We start from the raw sequence: 21,006 nt of genomic DNA, 5'->3' as shown, positions 1-21,006 counted from the left end.
TCTACATCTGTTGCATTCTGAACAATAGATTAATTTAAAATGTAAGGCAAAAGGCTTGCTGCTGTGTTCTGCACAGTAGCCTATGAACTGTCATGTGGCATGACGTCCAATGACATAACAGAACTCATTAGAAAGTTGTGGCGGCTGGAACTGATATTGGAAACGACATAATTCAAACATTTACAAAGTTATTAAGAATGTATGGTGAAGGCTTGACAGTGCTGCTCTATTTCAAGCATGAGATAAATATGAAATGGATAGGACAGTACACAGACAGTACACAAGGATAATACACAGATGATAATACATAGATGATAATACACAGAGGACAGTACAGAGAGGATAATACACAGAGGACAATACACAGAGAACAAGCTTTCCTATCCTCTTCATCCTCTAGCATCTTTCCCTCAAATGTCTGTCTGTCTGGTCAGATGTGTGGCTTTAGACGAAACATTGAGCTCACTGTCCCCTCAAATCTTTTATATCTGTGTCACGCCCTGACCTTAGAGAGCCGTTTTATTTCTCTATTTGGTTAGGTCAGGGTGTGATTTGGGTGGGCATTCTATGTTTTCTATTTCTTTGCTTTTGGCCGAGTGTGGTTCCCAACCAGAGGCAGCTGTCTATCGTTGTCTCTGATTGGGAATCATACTTAGGCAGCCCTTTTTCCCACCTATGTTGTGAGTAATTGTTTATTTTCTGTGTGTGTTTGTGTGCGCCACGGTTGCGTCATGTTTGTTCCTGTTTACCTGTTATTTTTGTGAAGGTTTCACTACGATTAAAATAAATGTGGAATTACATGCACGCTGCGCCTTGGCTCATCTATGACAGGGAGTTTGAAGACAGTGAACGTGACAATCTGAACCAGTCGAACCTCATAATAGTGATACAACTAAAGGCAAATAGGAGCATTGTACCTAAAACATACACTACATGACCAAAAATCATGGGTATTCAAATGGAGTTGGTCCCACCTTTACTGCTATAACAGCCTCCACTCTTCTGGGAAGGCTTTCCACTAGATGTTGGAACATTGCTGCAGGGACTTGGTTCTATTCAGCCACAAGATCATTAGTGAGGTCAGGCACTGATGTTGGGTGATTAGGACTGGCTCGCAGTCTGCGTTTCAATTCATCCCAATGGTGTTTGATGGGGTTGAGGTTAGGGCTCTGTGCAGGCCAGTCAAGTTCTTCCACACTAATCTCGACAAACCATTTCTGTATGGACCTCGCTTTGTTCACGGGGGCATTGTCATTTGTCATGCTGAAACAGGAAAGGGCCTTCCCCAAACTTTTGCCACAAAGTTGGAAGCACATAATCGTCTAGAATGTTATTGTATGCTGTAAGGTCTCCCTTCACTGGAACTAAGGGGCCTAGCCCAAACCATGAAAAACAGCCCCAGACCATTAGTCTTCCTCCACCAAAGTTTAGTTCGTACGACTGCCAGATGGTGAAGCGTGACTCATCACTCCAGAAAACGTGTTTCTACTTCTCCAGAGTCCAATGGCGGCGAGGTTTACACCACTCCAGCCGACACTTGGCATTGCACATGGTGATCTTAGGCTTGTAGGCGGCTGCTCGGCCATGGAAACCCATTTAATGAAGCTCCCGACGAGATAAAATAACAGTAGCTGACGTTGCTTCCAGAGGCAGTTTGGAACTCGGTAGTGAGTATTGCAACCGAGGACAGACAAATTTTTACGCGCTACACTCGGCGGTCCCGTTCCGTGAGCTTCTGTGGGCTACCACTTCGCGGCTGAGCCGTTGTTGCTCCTAGACGTTTCCATTTCACAATAACAGCACTTACAGTTGACTGGGGCAGCTCTATCAGGGCAGACATGTTACAAACTAACTTGTTGGAAAGGTCGCATCCTATGACGGTGCTATGTTGAAAGTCACTGAGCTCTTCAGTAAGGCCATTCTACTGCCAATGTTTGTCTATGGAGATTGCATGGCTGTGTGCTCGATTTTATACACCTGTCAGCAACGGGTGTGGCTGAAATATCCCTTATCTACTAATTTGAAGGGGTGTCCACATAGGTTTGTATTTATAGTGTACCTTACAAACCACAATGTGATGCTACACCTAAGTTTCGAAGACATCTTTGGCATACCAACCTATAATCCATACCAGAAAGCTTTATAGGCCTACACCTTAAAAATACACTTTCACATTCAATCAAACAGCTCTTGGAAATAGTGTAATACACCACCCATGTCAATTTTATGTCTCACACTCTCTCTCCCTCTCTAATAATGTGCCTGCACGCCTTGTCAGCGATTGCGCTCTTTTGGTAATACCCTGTGTGTGTGTGTGTGTTTGTGTGTGTGTGAGTACTATGTGTATGCGCTGTACGCACGCATGTGCCCTATGGGTAACACACTCCCTGTCCCTCAGCTCGAGAGGTGGTCTCCTCATCCCTGTGCCCAGTGTAATTGCTTCATTAGAATCGTTGTGGAGTCTTCGCCTGGTGGCCGGGGAGATTTAATAAGAGCTCTGGGTGGTTTCTCTCTCTCAGACACTTGTCTCCGTGGAGCTAGGATTCCCCTCTGGAATTTGTAATAATGCAGCACTCTCTCTGCAATAAAGCCATAAAGACAGGAACATCAAACAAAGAACAGAAGCTTGGTGAATCCTCTCTCCTCCACCGTAGAGCCAAAGGCAAGCCACAGATACTGTCTATATTGCGTCTGTATATGGCTATTTCTGCTGCCTAGACAATAATGTGCTGTAAGTACATTTGACCATTTGTTTCTCACAATCACCACTGGATATCTAAAGTGATGCAAGTCAGTAGGTGATGTACTGTGTTCGGGAAAAGATGCTGAGGGAGAACACTGAAGCAGGAACAGCATTAATTGAGTCAAAAGACTCTTGAATAGAGACACTATAAAAAGGCATATTATGTAAAGTATAAATACCCCTTGACTTATTCCCCATTCTGTTGTGTTACAGCCTGAATTCAAAATGTATTAAATATATCTCACCCAACTACACACAATACCCCATAACGACAAAGTGAAAACATGTTTTTAGAAATTTTTCCAAATGTATTGAAAATTAAATACAGAATTATATCCACACCCTTGAGTCAACACATGTTAGAATCAACTTTGGCAGCTATTACAGCTGTGAGTCTTTCTGGGTAAGTCTTTAAGAGCTTTGCAAACCTGGGCCCAGATTCACAAAACCTTCTTAAGAATAAATGTATTCTTAACTACCATTTTTCCATTAACTATAGACATAAGAAGAAAGTGAAGCAAAGTTGCTATTCCTCAAAAAGGTTATTGAAATTTTTTTTGTGTTATTTCTTATACATTTACATTACATTTAAGTCATTTAGCAGACGCTCTTATCCAGAGCGACTTACATGTTTCTCCTTAAGCAAAAAGTTAAGATGAAATTAGATTCTTCTTTTTTTTCTTAAGAAGCTTGTTACGTTTTTGCGTAAGAAGTGTTTTGTGAACCTGGGCCCTGGATTGTACAATATCTGCACATTATTATTTTTACAATTCTTCATGCTCTGTCAAGTTGGTTGATGATCATTGCTGGACAGCCAATTTCAAGTCTTGCCATAGCTTTTCAAGCCGATTTAAGTCAAAATCGTAACTAGGCCACTCAGGAACATTCAATGTCGTCTTGGTAAGCAACGCCAGTGCAGCCTTGTGCTTTAGGTTATTGTCCTGCTGAAAGGTGAATTTGTCTCCCAGTGTCTTTTGGAAAGCAGACTAAACCAGATTTTCCTCTAGGATTTTGCCTGTGCTTAGCTCTATATCCTAAAAAACTCCCTAGTCCTTGCCGATGACAAGCATACCATACCATGATGCAGCCACCACCATGCTTGAAAATGTGAAGAGTGGTACTCAGTGATGTGTTGTGTTGGATTTGCCACAACATAATGCTTTGTATTCAGGACATAAAGTTAATTTCTTAGACACATTTTTGGCAGTTTTACTTTAGTGCCTTTTGGCAAACCGGATGCATGTTTTGTAATATTTTTTTTTCTGTACAGGCTTCCTTCTCATCCGAAGTGTAGTTAATAACTTCACCATGGACAAAGGGATATTAAGCACTATTATTGCACACAGAGTGAGTCCATTCAACTTTCTATGACTTATTAAGCACATTTTTAATCCTGAACTTATTTAGACTTTCCAATAACAAAGGTGTTAAATACTTATTGACTCAAGACATTACAGTCTTTCAGTTTTAATTCATTTATAAAAATGTCTAAATTCAGAATTCCACTTCAAAATTATGGCGTATTATGTGTAGGCCGATGACACAAAATCTAAATTTAATACATTTTAATTCAGACTGTAGCACAACAAACTGTGGAAAAAGTAAAGGGGTGTGAATACTTTCTGAAGGCACTGTGTCTATGTAAAATGTCCATTCCACCTTGTTTATAAATGATCATAAAAAACGTAGTAGTTGGCCTTTTGAAGAAGATTTCCAGGGGGGTCTCTTGATATAAGCTGTGATTAATGTGTGGTTGTATTGTGTTACATTTATAGTAGGAGGACTGAGGTAGCCAAGGCGGGCTCAAACCTTCTAGTGTAGCCTTCATATTTACCCAGTGTTTTCCCTAGATTATAATCCGGACGGAGCACAAAGACACCCTAAAATGATATCCAAGGCCTGTTTGAACAACATTTTCAATTGAAAACCATTTAGGTCCAATGCTTTTAAGCAGAAGGGGACCAGAACTAAGTGAACACTTCTGCAGATTTAGTTGACTTTCACCAGTGAGTATGGTTACATGCACACATTAACAGGATTATTGTGAATAATCAGATTAATATAATAGCTCAAATTAAATGTTTACATGCTTTGCAAAAATAACAATTTCCCTAATAATCTTGTTTACATGGACACATCTGAAACCAGGCTACCTGATGATCGGACACAGATACATGCAGAAAATCGCAATTCAAAATAAACTTTCTACCACATGTTATTTTTGGGGAGCCTATTTGATTCTGAGTTCGGACATATAGAATTTGTATGTGAAAACAATTTCTAAGATACATACTTTCCAAACTCACTTCACTCACGCTAAAGATGGAGGCTTGTGCTGCTGGTGAGGGTAGATGCACAGATCAAATACACAGCTGAAACTCTGATTAAGCTGTTTACATGTAGAAAGATTGCTCAGAAAACCATGTGTTTTAAACGGCGTATGCTTACTTCGATTATGACCTTACGCTGATTAAAATAAAAAATAAGTAAGGAGTAAGGTGTTTACATGACTATTGCAATACCCGGCCTACTTCCATTATCAGTTTAATTTCGAATTACTAGTGTGCATGTAAACGTACTCGGTGATACATGAAAGTAAGATATTAACGGATGTGGACTCACGTGATGATGAGCGAGGTGGCGAAAAGCAGTGTGGTGAGCAGGCCCCGCTGGCAGTCAGCGTTCTTGCGCTGGCGCTGGTGCATCTCGCCGCCGCAGTTTTCGCAGCAGCGGCACAGGCAGAAGAAGAGGCCAACCAGGGGCAGTAGGACAATGAAGAGCAGGCCGAGCACGGCACACACCATGAAGCCTGTCTCATAGTAGATGGCCTGGAGAGAAGAGGAGGAGTAGATGGGAGGAGGGAGAGGGTGAAGAAGAGAGAGGGAGTGAGGAGAGGGGGACAAGTAGAGAGGGAAGAGTAGATGATTCCAGAATGATGATGAGAGCCCACAGTTGGCATTGACACTTTCCTTAAATGTAATTTCATACAGTACATAGTAGGCTACTCCATGGCCATGTTTGACAGCTTTTGCAATTTGGCCCAATTTTCTTTTCACCTTTATTTAATAACCAGGTAGGCCAGTTGAGAACAAGTTCTCATTTACAACTGCGACCTGGCCAAGATAGAGCAAAGCAGTGCGACACAAATAACACAGAGTTACACATGGGATAAACAAACATTGATGTCTGTGGAGATATTATCTTCAAAATCAATGCCAAATGTGTGACACTTTAAGCCAGTAGGTATGTCATTTCTGAATCAGTGTGATTTTGATACTATTTGCATACTATGCTGCAAAAATGCAAACGATAACAGGAATAACACCATAAACCAGGTTTTCCCAACCGACGGCCAAAGGGTGGTTTTATTTCACCCGCAAGATTTCTGAGCAAAATAAAACTAAAACAAATACATTTTCATTGTTGGACATAAAAGACTGTAAAAACACCTGGAAATCAGCTCCAAATGATTTTAATTTTGGAAATCTCTTCCCAAGTATTCTCAAGCATTATAGTGTATACAAATGAAAGCAAGGTTCGAAATTATTATGTTTAAGTCAAATATTATATCTGTTTGGGAATCTTGTGGTCAATTGCAGTATACAAATGATTTGTAATTATGTTCTGGCCCCCCGACATTCAGCTCCAGAAAAAAATTGGTTGAATCTATACTACCATTCAAAAGTTTGGCTCACTGTTTCCTTGTTTCCTTGTTTTCTTGTGCACATTTTTGTCCATTAAAATAAAATAGATCAGAAATACAGTGTAGACATTGTTAATGTTGTAAATGACTATTGTAGCTGGAAACGGATGATTTTATATGGAATATCTACATAGGCGTACAGGGGCCCATTATCAGCAACCATCACTCCTGTGTTCCAATGGCACGTTGTGTTAGCTAATCCAAGTTTATCATTTTAAAAGTACCCGCAAAACACCAGTCCCAATGTCAACAGTGAAGAGGCGACTCCGGGATGCTGGCCTTCTAGGCAGAGCAGCAAAGGAAAAAACATATCTCAGACTGGCCAATAAAAAGAAAAGATTAAGATGGGCAAAAGAACACAGACACTGGACAGAGGAACTCTGCCTAGAGTCGCCTCTTCACTGTTGACGTTGAGACTGGTGTTTTGCGGGTACTATTTAATGAAGCTGCCAGTTGAGGACTTGTGAGGCGTCTGCTCTCAAACTAGACACTCTAATATACTTGTCCTCTTGCTCAGTTGTGCACCGGGGCCTCCCACTCCTCTTTATATTCAGGTTAGAGCCAGTTTGCGCTGTTCTGTGAAGGGAGTAGTACACAGCGTTGTACAAGATCTTCAGTTTCTTGGCAATTTATCACATGGAATAGCCTTCATTTCTCAGATCAAGAATAGACTGACGAGTTTCAGAAGAAATATATTTGTTTCTGGCCATTTTGAGCCTGTAATTGAACCCACAAATGCTGATGCTCAGATACTCAACTAGTCTAATGAAGGCCAGTTCTTTGCTTCTTTAAACAGAACAACAGTTTTCAGCTGTGCTAACATAATTGCAAAAGGGTTTTCTAATGATCAATTAGCCTTTTAAAAATATAAACTTTGATTAGCTAACACAACGTGCCATTGGAACACAGGTGGTTGCTGATAATGGGCCTCTGTACGCCTATTTAGATATTCCATAAAAAATCTGCCGTTTCCAGCTACAATAGTCATTTACAACATTAACAATGTCTACACTGTATTTCTGATCAATTTGATGTTATTTTAAATGGACAAAAAAATTGCTTTTCTTTCAAAAACAAGGACATTTCTAAGTGACCCCCAAACTTTTGAACGGTAGTATATATAGTTGATGATCCCTGCCATTAACAATGTCAAATCAATAGAAACATACATTGCATGACATTTTGCATCAACAATTGCTTTAAATGTGGGAACATCAACACAAAGGGCATGCATGTAATCAACAAAAAAAAAATAAGACAAATGTTTAGTTCAATAGGTGCAATTAGTTTAACGAATATGAGACTAATTCTAGTGAAGGGCAAAGAAAGAATTAGTGCTTCTAATGTTGCTTCAGAAATAGCAATGCTACTTCAGTTAGCTACACTCTTAGAAAAAAGGGTTTTGGTTTGATTTGATAAGATCCCCATTAGCCGACGCCAATGGCGACAGCCAGTCTTACTGTGGTCCGACACATAACGAAAAATACATTACAGACAAAAAAACGTACTTTACAATTTACAAAAGGGTTCTTCGGCTGTCCCCATAGGAGAACCCTTTTTGGTTCCCAGGTAGAACCCTTTTGGGTTCCATGTAGAACCCTCTGCAGAAACGGTTCTACATGAAACCAGAAATAGTTATTCAAAGGGATCTCCTATGGGGACTGCCAAAGAACTGTTTTAGGTTCCAGATAGCCCTTTTTTTTCTAACAGTGTAAGCTACAGTGGGGGTAGCTAAGTGAGATGGAGTAGAGGTCATGACCATAGAGGATTAAGTACATGGGCCAAACTTTAGAGCACTCAATAGGCTGAACTTTAGAGAACTCAATGGACCAAACTTTAGAGCACTCAATGGACCTAACGTTAGAGCACTCAATGGACCAAACTTGAGAGCACTCAATGGGCCTAACGTTAGAGCATTCAATGGACCAAACTTGAGAGCACTCAATGGGCCTAATGTTAGAGCACTCAATGGACCAAACTTGAGAGAACCCAATGGACCAAACTTGAGAGAACCCAATGGACAAAACTTTCGAGCACTCAATGGACCAAACTTTAGAGCACTCAATGGACCAAACTTGAGAGCACTCAATGGACCAAACTTTAGAGCACTCAAGTTATCATGTCAGTTATCATGAACACTGTCTCCCACCTCCCCTTATTATATAAGGTCCCTGTCCCACTTATCTCCTCCTATCTCAACTGAACTAAGCGAGGGTGTTAAAAATTTTGACATTTTTATAGGAATTAGTAATTCCCGCTCTGTATGTAACTTGTCACAATGACAGTATGCTGCTTCATAATATGAAAAGGGTGAAAGGGGCAGCTATCAAAACGTCTGAATGACTCCTCTCATGGCTGCCCCTACTGATTTACAGTAATCTTAATCTTCTTAACCCAGCGACCCTCCTGCACTGGAGACCTGCTGCTTTGCTATTTAGCACTCTCCAGGACTCTCTTGAAAAATAGATTTCAAATCTCAAAGAGCCCTTCCTGGTTAAATAAAAGTTAAATCAAAAATGTAAAAAACTCAGACTCAAATCTATTCTGAACTTTTTTTCCACCTCTTCTCCTTTTCTCTTCTGCTCGTTATGATAACTTTGGGCAAAGTTTCTAAATCTCTGGCTGCTTAGTTAATCCAACTTCTAAAGCTACTCTTGGCTGAGTAAGGCTCACTGGGTGTCAGTCAGGTAGTTCCTGGAGGCTATGGATGAAGAGAAATCCTGTCTTAGCTAAAGCCCCCTCGCCCTGGCTTCTTTCTCTCCACATTGTCAGAGGTGGTAAATCTCAGAGTCGGAGGGAATGTGTGACTTTTACTATAATGAACAAAGCATCCATCCATGTCTGACCAGTTCTTTGACGGCTTGGCCTTTTCTTTTGCCTTTACACGGTTCTGTTTGTCTTTGTTAAGGGTTCTGCACATCCACCACAATCGCTGTTAAATAGATTTTTCATCAGATGCTTCCCACAGCTGTTTGAACTGGGTGGCAACTTGCAAGGGCACTTTGTGTACCTCAATGCTACGTGATCGGATTAATTCTCAAGGTTAAGATTCCAGGTGGGCCGTCCGCTACTCACTTTCTACTGGCATTCGTCCAATTAGGAGAGAAAACACACACACAGCCATTCTCTCAGTGCATAACAAGGAGAGAAAAGGTGACTTTTCTTTCCAGAATATCTGTCAGATTGCGAGAGGTTGTATGATGGGATGGTATTGGTAGCAGCAAACTGTCATCTCTGTCCAATCCTTATCACAAGGCATATAATCCCTTTACATGGTTAAAACATCCCTCTAAAGACTGCCCTTGCCCGCTCCTATTTCACTCCAGTAGCACTCACTTCACGAGGTCAGGGCATGCCCAGTCCAGCATGCATTTGTAGTCTACTTGTGTGCTACTATAGCCCCTTGCTTTAGCTACTGTCATGGAGTTCACAAAATATTTCCATAAAGAAACTGATAGAACACACAGGTGCCAAATCAAGGTGACTTACAAAGATGTGGACCAAGAGCAAGAGTGGGAGTGTGTCGATGTAGTGTCCACATCTAAAGAATCATTGTGGAATCTGAAAAGACACTTATCCCGAAAGCATGATTGTGTACTTACTACGTGCACATGCTAAAAGTAAGGAACGAGGTGGGTAGAAAACTAAGTGTGTCATTGTAGCAAAGTATTTATACAAAACAAATCAGATTTCTTAAACATTTCGTTCATTTTTGTTTTATTATCTATACAAGAGGCCATCATTAATTTTGGCCCAATAGGCCTGGCATATTCCCACGTTCAAGAACGTTTCCGTTTTGAATGGGTTATTTTGCCTAAAAACCTTTAGGCCTACCTATAGAAAATGTTTAAAAACAACTCTGCATCTCTGCCCAGCCTGGCAAGAGTGACCTTATTCTAAAATGGATTAAACTGTTTCCCCCCCCCTCATCAATCAACACACAATAGCCCATAATGACAAAGCAAAAACAGTTTACAAACACTTTAATATCACATTTACATAAGTATTCAGACCCTTTACTCAGAACTTTGTTGAAGCACCTTTGGCAGCTATTACAGCCTCAAGTCTTCTTGGGTATCACGCTACAAGTTTGGCAAACTTGTATTTGGGGAGTTTCTCCCATTCTTCTCTGCAGATCCTCTCAAGCCCTGTCAGGTTGGATGGGGAGCGATGCTGCACTGCTATTTTCAGGTCTCTCCAGAGATGTTCGATCGGGTTCAAGTCTGGGCTCTGGCTGGGCCACTCAAGGACATTCAGAGACTTCTCCCAAAGCCACTCCTGCATTGTCTTGGCTGTGTGCTTAGGGTCGTTGGCCTGTTGGAAGGTGAACCTTCGCCCCAGTCTGAGGTCCTGAGTGCTCTGGAGCAGGTTTTCATTAAGGATCTCTCTGTACTTTGCTCTGTTCATCTTTCCCTCAAGCCTGACTAGTCTCCCAGTCCCTGCCGCTGAAAAACATCTCCACAGCATAATGCTGCCATCACCATGCTTCACCGTAGGGATACTGCCAGGTTTCCTCCAGATGTGACACTTCACATTCAGGACAAAGAGTTCAATCTTGGTTTCATCTGACCAAAGAATCTTGTTTCTCATGGGCTAAGAGTACTTCACGTGCCTTCAGGAAAACTCCAAGCGGTCTGTTGTGTGCCTTTGACTGAGGAGTGGCTTCCATCAGGCCACCTTCTGGAAGGTTCTCCCATCTCTACAGAGGAACTCTGGAGCTCGGTAAGAGTGACCATCGGGTTCTTGGTCACCTCCCTGACCAAGGCCCTTCTCCCCCGATTGCCCAGTTTGGCCAGGCGGCCAGCTCTAGGAAGAGTCTTGGTGGTTCCAAACCTCTTCCAGAGGCCACTGTGTTTTTGGGGACCTTCACCGGTGCAGAAATGTTTTGGTACCCTTCCCCAGATCTGTGACTCGACACAATGTTGTCTCGGAGCTCAACGGACAATTCCTTCGACCTCATGGCTTGGTTTTTGCTCTAATATGCACTGTCAACTGTGGGACCTTATATAGACAGGTGTGTGCCTTTCCAAATCATGTCCAATCAATTTAATTTGCCACAGGTGCAGTCCAATCAAGTTTAAGAAACATCTCAAGGATGAACAATGGAAATAGGATGCACCTGAGTTAAATTTTTTCGAGTCTCATAATTTTAATACATTTCCAAAAATGTCTAAAAAACGATTTTTGCTTTGTCATTATGGGTTAGTAATAATTTAGTCAATTTTAGAATAAGGCTGTAAAGTAACAAAATGTGGGAAAAGGGATTGACTACTTTCTGAATGCACTGTATGAAAATCAGTATGACCCAACCTCTCCAGTCGTATGGGAATGTGATATATGAGGTTCTTTACGGACTATGACTATACTGAATATATCAGTGTCTCGGGATTTAACTGGAGTTCTGGCCTCAGCAGCACAGCTAGTGCTCAAGTGAGGCTCAGCATGGAAATGGTTTGACTGGCTGGGAGAGAAGAGAAAAATCACACTGCAGAGGACTCAGCCTGACTGAATGGTTGCCATGGAAATCCCTGGTCCTAAACACATTTGACCCTTTTGGAGATTGCTCATACACAGATATGAATTGTGCCTGTCATCGTATGACTGGTATGATCACATCAGAGGAGGCTGGTGCAATGAGCTATAGGAGGACCGGCTCATTGAAAAGGCTGGAATGGAATCATTGGAATGGTACCAAACACATCAAACACATGGAATCAATGAAAATGTATTCCATTCCCGCCATTACAATGAGACAGTCCTCCTATAGTTCCTCCCACCAGCCTCCTCTGGATCATTTAACACATTACAGTAAAAGCCCATATAAACCCATTGGTTATATCCTGACTGTCATAGAACTTTGAATCGAATTCCAATGATGACCATTTACCTTAAGTAGTTTCTAGGACCCTCACCCCAGCGGACAACATTTGTCATGGGAATAGACAGTCAAGTTATGAAATCTGGTTTTCTGGTTGAAGAGATGTCAGATAACCATATTAGAAACAGATAGAGGTATTTTTTTTTAAATAGTTGCTAAAAAAGACATGTAAACAAAATGTCCTTTTGCCATGAGTGTACAACCTCACGTTGTCATTGCAACATCTGATCTCATTGCAATGAGTTTTGTCCGCTGGGTCACTTCAATAAATGTGATGGCAGAGTGAGCTAAAGATATGCTAGATGGGTGAGGGGTAGTTGGGGAAGGACTGGGACCATACAGGTGGATGAAGGTATAGGAGGCTAGGTAGTGTGCAAACTTTACCTGGAGCGTCAGCACAATGTTCTCTGGCTGAGGATTGCCCAGTCAGATGAAGAAGGCATGCAGAAGACAAAGGCAACGCAGAGTCAAATAAATAATGTGGATGAAGCAGAAAATCAAACTTAAAATTCACATGCATATTCAGACAGTTGTACATACAGACAAAGAGCATCTATAGGCTCTAATGTATAGTACATTCCATCTTTGATGTCGTTTTAATGTTTTGACCTGCAATTGACTGGAGGCTTCAAAACGGTTTGATCCTGATCAATAAATAAATGCTGTCTGGAAACATTCAAACACTTTTCTTCTGAAGATTCAGGAGAAGCCTAGATCTTCAAAGAAAAAATGAGTTGTTAATTAAAGGTGTTTATTAGACAAAAACACGACTGATTTCTCCCTCTGTTTGCTGTAGTACACATTGCCAGAGGCAATAACTGTTCTTCCAGCGTACTAACACATAGGAAGGTCTCGCCTTGGATTACAAAAGCAATTAACACATTGCTTTAGAATAGATAGGGTGGTGCCAATCGCACAACATCTCAAATATGAGTCATTTCCGTATCATAAATAACTGCGTGACACTAGTGAGAAAGTCAAATCATAAAAATCTATGAACAAGCACAGATAAACATTAAGTGTGTACACAAACAGACTCACCTTCTGATACTCCGACTGAATGGCTCCAAATTTATCCTTGGCGACTTTGACGACGAGATCTGAAACGACATGGAGGAAACAGACACAGTGTGAGGTCCGCTTGTCGCAGTTCAGCGCTGTCACAGTTTGTTACGCAACATCATGTTCCCCCATAAGTACAGTACAGAAACCTTCACAACACCATCCCCTGAGGACCACCTTTCAGCTCTAAATTGTACAGTAGTAAATGACTTACAGTACTGCGATGCTATAGTACACAGAGAACCAGCTACACAATATGATGGCTAATAATTTGTTATTTACAGTATATCATATCCATGGGGGTTCAGCCAGAGATACATGATAGTGTTCTATTTAATTGTGTGTGTCCAGCAAAGCTACCCACTGATCTAGAAACCGGCTATTGCATCTTCAGTAGTGGTGGATGACACCGTATAGTAGAAATGTAGAACTCTAGACATCTAGTGGGCAGTAATATTTGATATATATATATACAGTATACTATATACTGTATACACATCACATGCGACTCGTAATAAGACTAAGCCATTAACCTACTCAAATGTTTATCTGACTCCATAAAGATAGGAATATGCAAGAGACTATGGTTGAGTTACAGTAATAGGCAGTGAAGAAATGTCTGAGAATGGAATTCTAAATACAAGTGTATTTAATTACTTTGTAAAATGAATGGATTCACATACAAGGCATGAAGCTTAAGTTACAAAGCATTAACAAGCATTACAAGGCATTATTCTAAGCATGGTCAGAGACAAAGAGAGAGAGACAAAGAAACCATGGCTTGTGCCATGGCCCATAGCTCATGGGAGAAGGAGATAAATAGTGTAGGTATCTCACCACAGCAGGTCAGGAACATAAGAGAAAAAACAATGAATATTTTCTAAACATCTCAGTTGTTTGGATTCAAAATCTGAGTTGTTGACCAATACTACTACTGTAAAGTTAACCTCCAATCAGATATCAGACCTACATGATGTAAACTCTCAGAGGTGTGACAATGGGGGTTGGCAAGATCAACACAGAGAATGCTGAATTCTTAAGACAACACAGAGGAAATTCTGGCATACAGTTCATAAAACGAGACACTTTGGGGGCTGGGTTGCCCTACATGGACATGTTGAAGTAAACATGTTCTTTGCAGGTCAAATCTGAACACATATACAGGACCTAGTTGTTCATATTGGAAAGCAAAAAACAAAGCCACTGATTATATTTTGTCAGACTGACACGAGGTAAAAGCAAAGTCATGAGGTGAAAGGGTCAAGCACCAAGCTTTCATGAGGTGAAAGGGTCAATCACCAAGCTTCCATGAGTTGAAAGGGTCAAGCATCAAGCTTTCATGAGGTGAAAGGGTCAAGCACCAAGCTTTCATGAGGTGAAAGGGTCAAGCACCAAGATTTCTTGAGGTGAAAGGGTCAATCACCAAGCTTCCATGGGGTGAAAGGGTCAATCACCAAGCTTCCATGAGTTGAAAGGGTCAAGCACCAATATTTCTTGAGGTGAAAGGGTCAAGCACTAAGCTTTCATGAGGTGAAAGGGTCAAGCACCAAACTTCCATGAGGTGAAAGGGTCAAGCACCAAGCTTCCATGAGGTGAAAGGGTCAAGCACCAAGCTTCCATGAGGTGAAAGGGTCAAGCACCAAGCTTCCATGAGGTGAAAGGATCAAGCACCAAGCTTCCATGAGGTGAAAGGGTCAAGCATCAAGCTTCCATGAGGTGAAAGGATCAAGCGGACTGAAAATACTGCGACAATATTGCCACTTCTTAAACCCTCTTGACACTCTCTCTGTGTGGCATATTGGGAATGTGGTGGAACATGGCATGTAGCACTTTTCTCATCAGTTGTGTTAATTTCTCACAAATGATGATGACAGTGGCGTAAAGCGGCCTGGAATGCAAAAAAAGAGACAAGGGGCTTGCTGCAATGCAGTTTTTTTTCACAGGCAAGAATAGCCAAAAATGTTAATAAAGACACCCTAAGGAGGGAGGTAATCGATGACAGGCACTTTTTTAGTGAAGATGGACCATCTATTACTCAAAAGATGGACTGTGATTGAAGAGAAGAGGTTTCCTCAGGCTTCTCTTTCACCCAATTATTCTTGCTTTTATGAAGATCATTGCGGCTAACTAACACATGTTCCATGGAAAACCAACTTCAATATCTTTGTCTTGACATTAAATTGTGTTGAAAGGAGGACGTGCTTGCATATGGATGGCTCGTACATGCCAGTCCTCACCAGAAAAGAGTACTTAGTAAAAAATTATTTTGACACATAATACAATTAGCAGAAATTGCTCACACCTTTCACCCATTGGTTCCCCCAGGGTTGAAAATTCATCAAAGAAAGACCACTGGTTTCACTTTTCTGACAGTTCAATTTGACCTTGAATCGACCACTGTCAATATCCCCTCACATTCTGAGAAAGAGAGGTACCAGGATAGTGGGTTTTCGCATCAGAAGATTACTTACAGCTACCCTCTGTGAAATCACATTAGCTAGCAACAAACAGTATGGGACTAGAATAAAAGAAGAATGTATTCAAATCACGCTGCGCCAAATCACTACGACGAACATGACAGTTACTATTATCTCTGTGCTTCACTGAACCTAATGCTGTGGGAAGAAGAGGAGGCATGCAATTAAAAAAGGTGACAATGTGACCAATATTACTATTATAATGTTCACCCAAATAATTCCAAGTAGCATGTATAAACCCATGTCAGCCGCTGTGCTGCTAGCTGACTTGTATTAGATCGAGGGGACTCTCGAACACTAATAGAGAGGAACTGGCCTGCCACCTTTACCTGTTGAAAAGCGTGAGACACACATGACCATCAACAAAGTAATAGTTCCTCATGTATTTCCTGTTCCAGCTTGTGCAATGGAAAATCGTCTATTTTGGCAATGCACACAGAGACGGGCAGTTATTGGAGGGCCATGTCTGAGAGTCTCTCGTCTTCATTTTGACCTAAAACATTGTACTGGTCTGCTCTGTATACTGACTTGGAGTTTTATTTTAGGATGTAAATGCTTGTGTATGAATCAAAAACAATAGGTGTTTTTAGGTCAGTCAAAGATGGTGGGTGGGTGCAGGAGACTTCACCTTGAAGCGTGAAAGCCTCATGGCAAAGACAGTACAGCAGAGTTTGTCAACTATGTTTTGCCTCCTGCCAAATGTTTTCTGAGCTAATAGTTGGCGGACCAGAACATAATTACTATATAGTATTAGCACAATACATTTTCCTACACTACAAATTTAACAAAATGTTTAACAAATCTGAATAGTACATAATACATTCAGTGACAATAACATAATCACTTCAATCTGAATACACTTAAAATCACCATGTCTCTATTAAATTATTATTTTTGCCTATTTCTCTGTGCATTGATTGGTGGGAAAAAACAGGTTTACGTAGCCTACAGTAGGCTACACAACTTTTTTTTACGTCAACATTCATTCAACACAATTAGCTTGATAGCAAGAGAAAATGTCGCTCTCAAAAAGTATTTAAAAAAAAGGTGGATAATGAAAATCGAAGTTTCAGGGAAGAATGTAGAGAGATATGCGTTCATCTTACCATATTTTTCCAATGCCAAGCCAGTGTGTCTTATTTGCAATGAAAATGTCGCTGTTTGCAAATAATTCAATCTCAGACGTCATTGTGAATCTAAGCATGGAACTTTCAAAGTGGCCTTCCCACCCCAGATTCCAGACGCAGAAACATTTTTGTTAACTGCAAGCTACACACACAGCTTTTTTGGCTGACATATTGTCACTAAAATTGGTTAAATTTCCAGTTACAAGGAAGAGGGAAAACGGTCGTGGACATGGTGGAAAAACGTAAGGCCTTTACTAGGAAGCTTGAGTTGTTTGATTTGGACTTGACATCTGGAAGGCTTCTGCACTTCAGCACACTGAACAAACGACAGGCCACAGCATGGAAGATTTCATCAAGCAGCTGAGGGACAATTTCTCCACCAGATTTGAAGACTACAGAATGCCCAAAGATATCATTGTGTTTGTACGTGATCCTCTCAGTCTGCCCAGGTGGAGAATTCTCCTCCCTTGCTAAGAAAACGATACCCTCGCTGGATGAGGCCGCAATTCAAACTGAGCTGACTGAATTTGAGACATCGAGACAAATCAGGGATGCGCACAGGAGTGCCGAGTCCTTGTTTGTGTTTTGGGTGGCATGCTCAGAGGAATACAGCCAATAAAGAAACTTGCATTTTATGTGCTAACAATGTTAGGATTGACTTACACCTGTGAGTCCTCACTTCCTCTATGAACGCAATATAGACTCACGACAGTAACCGGCTTTCACATAAGTCAATGGAGGACTGCCTGCGCATCAAAATCACAACCCTCTCACGCGACATCCACAAGATCGTGTCCGAGGGGGGATGCAACTTTTCCCATTGAGTAAGTAACGTAGTGTCCTATATGACTGTAATTAGTAAATACTAACATTATTGTGAGTGCTTATCCAGGGATATTTAGGTCTCAAGCTGACAGTTTGTTCTGTCGTTACAGGAGCAGGCTATTCCGATACAGACATTCAGACAGAGATCACATTTTTTTCTTTAAATGTATTGTTTTATGTAGGTTGCTACATTTTTGGCAAGTTGCAATTGTAAGTAGGCCTAATAAATAAAAATTAGGCCATATATTTTTTGATTGTGAAAGATGCTGTTTAGCCTTATAGCCTACCCCAGCCAGTTGTTATTTTATATATGCCTAGGCTCAGAAGAAATAAACTCCATTTAAGCTCTCTTGTTGTTTGTAAAGTAAAATTAAAATGAAGATTATTGATGAAATGAATTACTCGACTTGTGTAGGTTCAACTCCTATTGATTGCGCTGTGGTTGCAGCTTTACGTTTCAGCGCCACAAAATGGTCTGCTGCAGGCTTTATTAGTTGACTGTGTCCTGCATTCTCTCTCATGAATGAAGTTAAAATGTAACTTTTGCATTATTTAGGTAGTGTAACTTCCTTCTTGGGACATTGCATTTGGGAGTTTTTGCATCTCGGGTCCGATAATCTTTCATTATTATGTTATTTTTTTAAATGAAAAAAATATTCATTCATTTGGGGGGCCACATAATATTGTTGGCGGGACAGATTCGGCCCACGGGCCGCCAGTTGGGGAACCCTGCAGTACAGTATGAAGATAGGCAGAAACTGCTTCTCCAATAGAAATCGCGATCACGCTTGTGGGTGATGTCCCTACCCTGTGCTTTGACCTCTTTCTCCCCTCTCTCTCCAGATGAAATCTCGCGTCTTGTGACGGCCGGCCGCCCAACAACCTGCCCGCTTGACCCTATCCCCTCCTCTCTTCTCCAGACCATTTCCGGAGACCTTCTCCCCTACCTCACCTCGCTCATCAACTCATCCTTGACCGCTGGCTACGTCCCTCCCGCCTTCAAGAGAGCGAGAGTTGCACCCCTTCTGAAAAAACCTTCACTCGATCCCTCTGATGTCAACAACTACAGACCAGTATCCCTTCTTTCTTTTCTCTCCAAAACTCTTGAACGTGCCGTCCTTGGCCAGCTCTCCTGCTATCTCTCTCAGAATGACCTTCTTGATCCAAATCAGTCAGGTTTCAAGACTAGTCATTCAACTGAGACTGCTCTTCTCTGTGTCACGGAGGCGCTCCGCACTGCTAAAGCTAACTCTCTCTCCTCTGCTCTCATCCTTCTAGACCTATCGGCTGCCTTTGATACTGTGAACCATCAGATCCTCCTCTCCACCCTCTCCGAGTTGGGCATCTCCGGCGCGGCCCACGCTTGGATTGCGTCCTACCTGACAGGTCGCTCCTACCAGGTGGCGTGGCGAGAATCTGTCTCCGCACCACGTGCTCTCACCACTGGTGTCCCCCAGGGCTCTGTTCTAGGCCCTCTCCTATTCTCGCTATACACCAAGTCACTTGGCTCTGTCATATCCTCACATGGCCTCTCCTATCATTGCTATGCAGACGACACACAATTAATCTTCTCCTTTCCCCCTTCTGATAACCAGGTGGCGAATCGCATCTCTGCATGTCTGGCAGACATATCAGTGTGGATGACGGATCACCACCTCAAGCTGAACCTCGGCAAGACGGAGCTGCTCTTCCTCCCGGGGAAGGACTGCCCGTTCCATGATCTTGCCATCACGCTTGACAACTCCGTTGTGTCCTCCTCCCAGAGCGCTAAGAACCTTGGCGTGATCCTGGACAACACCCTGTCGTTCTCAACCAACATCAAGGCGGTGACCCGTTCCTGTAGGTTCATGCTCTACAACATTCGCAGAGTACGACCCTGCCTCACACAGGAAGCGGCGCAGGTCCTAATCCAGGCACTTGTCATCTCCCGTCTGGATTACTGCAACTCGCTGTTGGCTGGGCTCCCTGCCTGTGCGATTAAACCCCTACAACTCATCCAGAACGCCGCAGCCCGTCTGGTGTTCAACCTTCCCAAGTTCTCTCACGTCACCCCGCTCCTCCGCTCTCTCCACTGGCTTCCAGTTGAAGCTCGCATCCGCTACAAGACCATGGTGCTTGCCTACGGAGCTGTGAGGGGAACGGCACCTCCGTACCTTCAGGCTCTGATCAGGCCCTACACCCAAACAAGGGCACTGCGTTCATCCACCTCTGGCCTACTCGCCTCCCTACCTCTGAGGAAGTACAGCTCCCGCTCAGCCCAGTCAAAACTGTTCGCTGCTCTGGCACCCCAATGGTGGAACAAACTCCCCCACGACGCCAGGTCAGCGGAATCAATCACCACCTTCCGGAGACACCTGAAACCCCACCTCTTTAAGGAATACCTAGGATAGGATAAAGTAATCCTTCTAACCCCCCCCCCCCCCCCCCTTAGAGTTAGATGCACTATTGTAAAGTGGTTGTTCCACTGGACATCATAAGGTGAATGCACCAACTTGTAAGTCGCTCTGGATAAGAGCGTCTGCTAAATGACTTAAATGTAAATGTAAATGTAAATGATGTCATGGAGACGTTGGCTAGCTAAGCTCAAGCGCAGATACACGTCATCAGGTCTAAAGGCCGTCTCTCGTGAACTGCGTATGTGCATGCCGTCAAATCAAAGGCACTCCTTCACTATAACGTAGTTATTGACAAAAATGTAAACGTGTCAGTTTGTCACTTTCACGAGATTGGAGTAATAACATGTTCAACTACTTAAGACATTGGCTAGAATCTAGGTTGTGCCATTTGATTTTGCGAAAATGAACAACTAAGGAATAGATTTTTCACTTCTCTCATTGACTTCTCAAACCCCAAACCCCAGCCTGGTGTCCTCGGTCTGCTTCGCAAGCCTTCCCGGAAGTCTCGTGTTGTTGCGCCTCTGGGTTTTGAAACTCTGTGCTCCCGGCATGGGTAACACAATCTGCAGCTGGTGTTGACAGTTGTAGTGACACGGCCTCAAACTGACCACGCAGAAGTAATACAGTCTGCCTTGACCTCCCATTGAACCCAAAATGAGCTCGACAGTTACTAAACACAAAAATGTAAACTCACAAAACATACTGTAGTAGGTGAACTGTTTGAAAAGCTTACATCTACACTGGGATTGTTATGTCTGGTTAAATATCCCAAAGCAACATTGTTTTTTATCTTCG

The 21,006-nt window shown here is 42.2% G+C and overlaps 1 protein-coding gene across 12 annotated transcripts in view; it reads right to left on the bottom strand.

Moving 5' to 3' along the window:
* LOC139574471 (prominin-1-A-like) overlaps positions 1–21,006 on the bottom strand; it is a 113,815-nt gene that overhangs the window by 49,613 nt on the left and 43,196 nt on the right. For 7 of the 12 annotated variants that reach the window (XM_071399083.1, XM_071399078.1, XM_071399090.1 and 4 more), the window contains exons 2-4: positions 13,366–13,424; positions 12,709–12,735; positions 5,366–5,571 (exon numbers count right to left, since the gene is read on the bottom strand). In XM_071399083.1, the coding sequence (XP_071255184.1) occupies positions 5,366–5,571; positions 12,709–12,735; positions 13,366–13,424 (292 nt within the window). The remainder of the gene's footprint in view (positions 1–5,365; positions 5,572–12,708; positions 12,736–13,365; positions 13,425–21,006) is intronic. The other 5 variants (XM_071399080.1, XM_071399086.1, XM_071399081.1 and 2 more) reach the window with 1 other exon arrangement.

This window comes from Salvelinus alpinus, chromosome 4 (assembly GCF_045679555.1).
Source record: "Salvelinus alpinus chromosome 4, SLU_Salpinus.1, whole genome shotgun sequence".
Classification (NCBI taxonomy): Eukaryota; Metazoa; Chordata; class Actinopteri; order Salmoniformes; family Salmonidae; genus Salvelinus; species Salvelinus alpinus.
This window is presented reverse-complemented; position numbering and strand designations above follow the sequence as displayed.